We start from the raw sequence: 8,994 nt of genomic DNA, 5'->3' as shown, positions 1-8,994 counted from the left end.
TGCTCTTTCTCTCCAATAAATAAGATCTTTAAAAAAAAGTAAAAGGGGAAGGGTAATAAGGAGGCCAGGAAAGGGTGTGAAGAGAGCTTTCTCTTTTTGCAATGGATGTGTTCATTCCGTGTTAACCAATTAAACCACATACTTTATATGCACTTTTTTTTAAAAAAATGTATGTTATGCTACAATTTTTAGAAGTTTATTAAGAATGTTCCAATAACTTCTGGCATACACTTATCATAGGCAGAATCTTGTATCAAACAGAGCTTTTTTGGCTACAGTGGCAGAAATCCAATTGAAACTTGCTTAAGAAAAAACAGGTAAAGTATTGGTTTAAAATATTTAAAGAAGGGACGCCTGGGTGCCTCAGTCGGTTAAGCGTCTGCCTTCGGCTCAAGTCATGATTCCAGGGTCCTGGGATTGAGTCCCACATCAGGCTCCTTGCTCGGTGGGGAGCCTGCTTCTCCCTCTGCCTGCCACTCCCCCTGCTTGAACTGTCACTCTCTCTGGCATATAAACAAATAAAATCTTTAAAAAAAAATTTAAAGAAATGTGCACCCACTAGAGCCAGAAAGTCGAAAGCAACCATCAGGTGTTTGTCCTTCTCTCCCCTCATTTCTGCTCTTTTGTGGGGGCTTTAGCCTGTCAGGCAGTGAGGCACTCATTCTCCCACAGAACTCTGGACTTACCTCACCTTTGAAGTCGGCAATGGTAGTGGAAAACATTAAGTCTGACTTGGTCTCGCTTAAGTCACAAACCTTTCCTGGAGCCTCTCCAACCCCATTTGAACCACTGGATTAAGTAGTGAAGGCGTACTTCCCCAAGTGAAAACCAAGGCACTGTTCTCAGAAAAGGGTAAAATGAATGCCAAAGAGACAAAAACATGGAGATCTCTTCTGGAGATCAGAAGAAAACCCTTAATTTGTAGTTCGTCCCTGAGTTATGTCAAATTTTGTTAGAAGTAATATATAGCTTTTCCTATCCAAAGCATCCAAGCTGCTTTGTGAGTCTCTGAACTACTGGGGGAAAGAAATCTAATTTATCAGATTTAACTCCAGTCTCTCCCTCCTTGACAATAGCTTACATACTATAGTTAAATTAATCTTTCTAGGGGTGCCTGGGTGGCTCAGTAGGTTGAGCATCTGCCTTCGGCTCAGGTCATGATCCCAGAGTCCTGGGATCGAGCCCCACATCGGGCTCCTTGCTCAGTGGGGAGTCTGCTTCTCCCTCTCCCTCTGCTGCTCCCCCTGCTTGTGCTCTGTCAAATAAATAAAATCTTTAAAAAAATTTAATATATGGCTCTACTTATAACAACTCCAACAAAGGAACCATATTCCCTACAGAGGTTGAAGATTTTTAGCCTGTCACTCATGCTCTTCCATCATCTCACCTGAACTTTTTCAGTTACATTATATGACTCCTTCTGTGTACATGTATTCAGAGCTTTTTGAGTTGTCACTAATCTATTTTATTTTTATTTAAAGATTTTATTTACTTGAGTGAGCACACACAGAGGCAGAGAAAGAAGCAGATTCCCCGCTGAGCATGGAGCCTGACACGGAGCTCAATCCCAGGACCCTGAGATCATGACCTGAGCTGAAGGCAGACGCTTAACTGACTGAGCCACCCAGGTGCCCCATCACTGATCTTTTTAAATTATTAGGATGCAACTGATATTTAATGTATTAGTCAAGAGATATGGGCATTAGATTTCTTGGTACTTTTCCTTTTTGGCTTTAAAGCTATAATAAAATGATTTATGAATGCTAAATTTGATCCTTAATATTATGTCTTTTCTAAAAGTCAATATTCTTTTTTTTTTTTCCGAGAAAGCGAGCAGGGGGAGGGGCAGAGGAGAAGGAGAATTTTTTTTTTTAAAGATTTTATTTATTTATTTGAGAGAGAGAGAATGAGAGATAGAGAGCACGAGAGGGAAGAGGGTCAGAGGGAGAAGCAGATTCCCCACTGAGCAGGGAGCCCGATGTGGGACTCGATCCCGGGACTCCAGGATCATGACCTGAGCCAAAGGCAGTCGCCCAACCAACTGAGCCACCCAGGCGCCCCGAGGAGAGGGAGAATCTTAAGCAGGCTCCTCACCCAGCACAGGAGCCTGACATGGGGGCTCAATCTCATGACCCTGAGATCACAACCTGAGCTGAAATCAAGTTAGACATTTAACCAACTGACCCACGCAGGTGCCCCCAAATGTTAAGTTTCTTAAGTATATAAAATAAGACAGGCTCTTAAATAGGCTACTTGAATCTTTAGCTAACTTCATTTTGACTAAATGTCTCCATCTTTTTACCTTTACCTAAAACTGACTGAAATAACATAACCAATTTACTAACTTGACAGGGGATCAGAATTAAAGTGATTTTTAAAATTAAAAAATAAAAGAGGAATTGTGGCATAAATGAGTGACATACTTTTAAAATAAAATATGAGCATGAATTAAATGTACAAACACATCACTATTTTTATTTGCATTTAAGCCAAATGTGCTGTGAGCTAGAAAGTTACTTACACAAGATGATCCATTATACATTAACACAAATTTCAGAATGTGAGGTATAACAATAGTCTCTATTGTTCAAATCCACTTAAAAAAATTTTTTTAAAGATTTTATTTATTTATTTGACAGAGAGAGACAGTGGGAGAGGGACCACAAGCAGGAGGAGTGGGAGAGAGAGAAGCAGGCTTCCCGAGGAGCAGGGAGCCCGATGAGGGGCTCGATCCCACGACCCTGGGATCATGACCTGAGCCGAAGGCAGACGCTTAATGACTAAGCCACCCAGGAGCCCCTCAAATCCATATTTTTATCTAGAATACAGTATTTATAAACCTAACACCTCCCTGCAACAAAACCAACATTAGGGGAGTTGTTTGAATTATTTTTTAATGGCTACGGTGGAGCCCATTTTCCTCATTAAGTAACTATAGGGACTTAACATTCTTTAAGTTGCCTGAATACAACCAAGAATGTGGTATTGGTAATATACATATCAATTCACTCAACATTCAAGAAAAAAGGACTTATTTTTTACTTAAACCAAAAATGAATTCTGAAAATATATTAAAAAATACCCTACCAACCACTGTTAACACACTCCTTTGTGCCTTCACACAGCATGGTCAAGGAGTTACAACTTTTGTGCTTCCACAGGTCTTTCTTTTTGGGCAGTTATCAATCGTCTTCTTTCTCAATATATGTCTTTGCATTAACCCGTGCCATTTGCCTGGCCAGGTACCTGTCTCTAGCCGACATTACAGTCTCTTCATTGCTTCGCTTTGCGAACTTGTTCCCCACCTCACGTGGTCTCTCTTGTTCTCTGCCCATCTCTTGGCCTCCCTCTGTGAGTATGTGTTTTGCTCCCAGGGATGTTTCAGAACTGGAGGGTTTTTCTGGGTTTCTTTCTTTGTCCTTTTCCATATTTCTCATTTTATTGGATCTTTCCCGGTCAAGAAACCTATCCTTTGCCCTAGAATTTGGGCTTTCTTTTTTGTCTCGGCTTCTTTCCGAAGACTGAACACTTATTTCTCGTTCTCGATCTCTGTACTTACCACCGTTTTCATTTCTTTCTTTCCTTGCTTTCATACGCTCTTCCTTTTCTTTGCTTTTCTCTTCCTTCTCTCCTCCTTTCTCACTGTGTCGGTCATGATCATTCTGTGGTCTATCTCTTTCTTGTTCTCTTGGGGAGTATTTCTCCCTTTTCCAATCTCTGTCATTTCTTTCTCTTTGGTCTCTTCCCCTCAGTTTATCTTCGTGTTCATGCCTCTTCCAGTGAGAAGCTCTGTGACTGACCTCTCTGTGCCTCTGAGAATCCTTCCTTTCTTTTCGGAAACCATGGTCAGTGTAATAGTTCTCATGATCCTTGGATTGTCTCTCTTGGTGCTGATCTTCCCTTTTCTCCTGAACTCCTGACTTGGACCTTTTTGTGTGGCATTTAGTACCATGCTCTCTTTCTTCACTAGAAGACCGTGAGTGCGCTTGATTTCTCTGATGCTTGGAGTCACTCTCGGAGGTCTCTGTGACCTTTTTCCTTCTGCAGTTCACTTTATTATTTTCTTCCATTTCATCATCCTCACTATGAGCATAAAAGTCACTGTCTGCATCTGGGTTTTCCTCTGCTTGCACAACAGTTTGGAGACTGCATTTCTCACGTGGTATTCTGTTCTCTGAACTTACTTCATCAGAATAACCCCTTGATTTCTCTTCCTTTATCCCAGACCTTAAAACAAATAATGTAACACAAAATGCCACATTATCACTGTAGTAATAAGCACATGAAGTATTCAAATAATTTTTCTCAATACTTAAACCAATACAACTACTAAATGCAAAAAGGTGCTGTCTATTTACCTTGTAAACATCTGCAAACTAGTTTTTCTTTTTCTTTTTTGAGAGAGAGAAACAGCATGACAGGGGAGAGGGTCAGAGGGAGCACGCTCCCTGATGAGCAGGGAGCCCGAAGTGGGACTCGATCCCAGGACCCTGAGATCACGACCTGAGCCAAAGGGAGTCGCTTAACCCACTGAGCCACCCAGGTGCCCCCAAACTAGTATTTTCTAACCATTCAGAATATTTCCAGAAAAAGGTAGAAGAGAAATAGAGAAAATTAGCCTTTCTGTTTTGGACCACTAGAATCTTTAGGCATAAGTCTGTGTAAGGTCTTCATTTTTGTTAAGCATGACAAAGAAAAATTGGGAAAAGTAAGATATATTCTGGATCTAAGTACTATTTTCACAACATGAAGTTCAAGTTGCAGCTCTTTGTTAGATTCACATTCCTTTCTTTTTAAAAAATTCAAGAATAGTCCTGGAAATAGCTGAGATATTTTCACAGCAAAATCTAATTCTAAATATCACTAAATAATCTCTTATGATTAAAAAGTCATGAGCATCCTGGTATTACCCCCGGCACCTATCACAACAAAATAGGAATACATGAATCCATCTGATTACAATCAATAACACTAAAAATTGTTTACATCACCTACATTTTCCCAACTGATAAGTGTGGCTAATTTATTTACATTAGCCACATGTTCATTCTTACTGATCACATAATAATCATACTAAGAGAACAACTGTGGTTCTCTGGGAACTGCTGGCAGAACTGTCTTGGCTAAAGGATTATCTAATACTTTGGAATTCTATTAGACTCTGAGAAAAGTACAACTATTAAATGACATTATGGAGTTTCATGGCTGGCCTCACAACTATTCCAGATGAAACTCTAACAGAAATTCTAATTTTCCATTCAAAAATCTGTCTTCAAATATACTTTCTTAGACTCATAATTTTCATCAATTTTGTAATCAAACCCAGCATTTGGCAGGGGGAGGGAAGGTGGAATATAAATCTAATTCTGTCTCTTTAGCCTTAATTCCACTCTTTCCTTTTCCCAGCAACACAGACTTAAGATCCTCTAATATGAATGTTTCTGTTCCAAAAAACCATTTACTCACATACAAGCTTAAGACAAATTCTTCTACCTTCAGCTATATACTTATGACAGTCATTTCACCATTCCTACAATACCTTATAATTTTATCAAAAAACCCCTCCAACCCTTACTTTCTATGCCAGTGCTAATGGACGTATCTACAGACATGGTAATGTTCATATGTGTGCCATCTACTATGGTAGCCACTAGCCAAATGTGGCAACTGAGTATTTGCAATGTGGCTACACATCAGGTAGTGCATTTCTAGCCCTTGATATGTGAATCTTCTGTTTTATAGAGGCCATGTTCTAGTTACGAAAATAAACCACTTCTCTTATATATTATTTGAACATATATGTAATCCGTAGGTTTTGAATTAAGAAATCCCTAGCAGTTCAATTAGGTCAGGTTTGGCTGACAACAAAATATGCAGTGCTACAATCCTCTTATCTTTCAGAGGGTTAAAATGATCCCACAACCACAGATCGTGAGTGGAATCTTTCTTCTACTATTCCATATGACACGTCTCACCTGGCTTCACGAAAGCTGCATGTAGGTACCTCCTCTTCACCAACTGCTTGATTTAATAGGTGTCTATAAAATCCACTGAGATCTTTCTGCTTGGTTACGTCCAAACGTGCTAAGAGAGGGCAAGCAAAAGTGAGAGGAATAGATTCAACAAGGCACAACACAGTTCAGTTTTAGAGGTATAGAGAATGTAACATACACAGTGTATAAACTACTCTTTAGATCTAGTTGGCAAACTATAGCCTGCATGCCAAATGTGGTCTACTGTTTTTGTAAATAAATTTTTATTGGAATGTAGCCTTGTTCATTTATTGTTTAAGGCTGCTTTTCCACTAGAAAGGCAGAATTGAGTAGCTCCAGCAGAGATCATATGGTACACAAAGCCTAAAATATTTACTTATCTGGTCCTTCACAGAAAATTTGCCAACTGGTATTCTATATAAACACATAGTACATGCTTAGATAGAATATTATAGATTTGATTTCCTTCTATTTAAAATTGATGAGCATTTGCAAATTACTTGTAAGTATACAGTGTACTTAGATCTTGAGAAATGACCTTGATTATAGAAAGTACTGAAGTAAAGCCCTAAGACATTCTTTGGCTCCTGCACATTTTTGTTCTTTTTTGAATTAACATTATTCTTTTTCTAAAGGCCCACCCAGTTCCTTGAGTGGTATTACTCTAGTTTTCTAAACCCAGAAAATATAAGTAGGATTTAAATCTTAGTTTATATTGCTTCTGACAAATACTGTGTGGTGTTATGACTTATAATAAAGGTTTTTTTACATTTGGAATTATTTTCTAAGGCAATGACTTGTAATGACCATAGTTTTAAGAAGCAAAATAAGAGATGTGAAAAGTCCAGTAGAAGTAATAGTTCCTAAAAGTACAGCTATGGGGCACCTGGGTGGCTCAGTTGTTAAGCGTCTACCTTCGGCTCAGGTCATGATCCCAGGGTCCTGGGATCTAGCCCTACATCGGGCTCCCTGCTTCTCCCTCTCCCACTCCCCCGGCTTGTGTTCCCTCTCTTGCTGTGTCTCTGTCAAATAAATAAATAAAATCTTTAAAAAATAAATAAAACTACAGCTATGTTTTTATTCATTGTCTTTTCTCCGTTTTATACTATCACAGAATATCATATTTACACCACGAGTTCATATATACAAATGAGGACCACAATATTATAATCTAGAAGTTCAGGGACAGAGCAAATGGTGAAACCATAGGGCAGAATTTTGCTGCTTCTGTTTCCTTCTCCCCTCCTCCCTTTTCCAGTTCACCTTCGAGTGCAGCAGCCCTCTTTTCTCTTTCTTCCTCTTCAGCTCTCTCTTGCAGTTTTTTCTTATAGGCAGATGTCACAAATGCCTCCTTATCATCAAATTCTCCCTTCTCCATTTCTCTTTCTCTCTGTATTTTTTTTTCCATTCTCTTTTCCTGTTCCTTTTTTCTGATCTCAACTGCTTTTAGTAGGTTGTGAATATACTTCGGCTAGAGGAAAAAATAAGATTTAGGGAAGAATCAAGGATAAGAGTTAAGAATATTCTGTTTTTATCATGAATTTATTAAGATAAAAATGGCTAGTCCAAATAGGTGGGACTGTCATCATCTCAAAATTAAATATAAATTTAACTAGCAAGACTGAAACTAAAATTCTTTTCAATAAAAATCTAAGTGTAAAGACTTATTTTTTTTTAAATTTCAAACTAAGTAATTTTTCCACTGTGCTTTCATCCTTTTTACAGGTATTATCTCAATACTTCAACAGATAAGTGAATCAGAAAGGTTCTTACTAGTTTTTCACATTAGTTGAAATATGGTTATTTAAAAGAATAGATGGGGGCTCCCGAGTGGCTCAGTTGGTTAAGTGTCCAACTCAATCTCAGCTCAGGTCTTGAACTTGGGGTCATGAGTTCAAGCCCCACAATGGGCTCCACATGGAGTCTATTTAAAAAAAAAATAGCTGTAATTTTACACCACTACCCTACTTGTACATACTATAAAATGTAAAAATCTTTAAAAATCAGTCTGTGCTTGTAAAAGAAAAAGAATGATATAAAATGTGAATTTTATATCAAGACCCCACTCTCAATTATTTTTTCAAACTAAAAATATGATCCTATGTGCAGATGATTCAGTTACCAGCTTGAAAGCAATAAAGAAATGAGAGGATGATAAAACATAAAAATATGAACAGGAAGAGGAGTTTCTAAATACAAAGACTTTCTAAGAAAAAAATTTCAAAAATTTATTTGTGAAGGTGGTAAAACAAAAAATCAAAACTTATTGTTTTTATTGTCAGATAATTTACTCACTCCTACTAGGATACTAAATGCAGGGCTTTGTGGGTTCTAAATCAAAACTGTATTATCTGAAACTAGGGGCTCTTCACACTTCAAATACCCTTATAAAAAAGCTTTTTCTCAGATCATTCCTCATGCTAAATAAGATTAAGATATAAAATGCAGGTCAAGGGGTACCTGGGTGGCTCAGTCAGCTAAGCGTCCAACTCTTGATTTTGGCTTGGGTCACGATCTCAGGGTAGTGAGATCAAGCCCCGTGTCAGGCTTCACACTCAGGGGGGAGTCTGCTTGAGATTCTCTCCCTCTACCCTCTCCCACCCCCCACTTGCACATGCATGCTCTCACTCTCTCTAAAATAAATAAACAAATCTTTAAAATACAGGTTGAGGTCAAAGAAATTTGTATTTTCAGCTACAAACCTTTCGGTCTTTTCCCAAAAGCAATTTGGGATTATTTTCCTCCTTTTTTTTCTGCATTTCATCATAAATACTGTCATATTCATATACAGTGGAATCTTCTGCAAGGGCCTTCTGGATTTCTAGTTTGGTCTAAAATAAACAAACAAACATGTCTAAAAAATATGAACCAGCTAAAACATACCATAAAAAGTCTTGGTTAACTTTTTTGAGAGAGGATCATGAATCAGATATATGTTACAAAAATTCTATCAATCACATTTTAGACTGAAAATATAAACATTGGTCTGGAGCCAGGCTGC

General features: G+C 38.2%; 1 protein-coding gene across 3 annotated transcripts in view; it reads right to left on the bottom strand.

The window, feature by feature from the left end:
- Positions 1-2,448: 2,448 nt before the first annotated feature.
- The window catches only part of NSRP1 (nuclear speckle splicing regulatory protein 1), a 49,923-nt gene continuing 43,377 nt past the window's right edge, over positions 2,449-8,994 (bottom strand). For all 3 annotated transcript variants that reach the window (XM_028109384.2, XM_028109385.2, XM_028109386.2), the window contains 4 exons: positions 8,696-8,824; positions 7,257-7,464; positions 5,976-6,084; positions 2,449-4,227 (listed from right to left, as the gene is read on the bottom strand). In XM_028109384.2, coding sequence (XP_027965185.1) covers positions 3,183-4,227; positions 5,976-6,084; positions 7,257-7,464; positions 8,696-8,824 — 1,491 coding nt within the window. In that variant the 3' untranslated portion in view covers positions 2,449-3,182. The remainder of the gene's footprint in view (positions 4,228-5,975; positions 6,085-7,256; positions 7,465-8,695; positions 8,825-8,994) is intronic.

The sequence above is a fragment of the Eumetopias jubatus genome, unplaced genomic scaffold (genome assembly GCF_037043125.1).
Source record: "Eumetopias jubatus isolate StellerSeaLion01/CBP00866 unplaced genomic scaffold, mEumJub1_p1.0 scaffold_10, whole genome shotgun sequence".
In the NCBI taxonomy this organism is placed as follows: Eukaryota; Metazoa; Chordata; class Mammalia; order Carnivora; family Otariidae; genus Eumetopias; species Eumetopias jubatus.
This window is presented reverse-complemented; position numbering and strand designations above follow the sequence as displayed.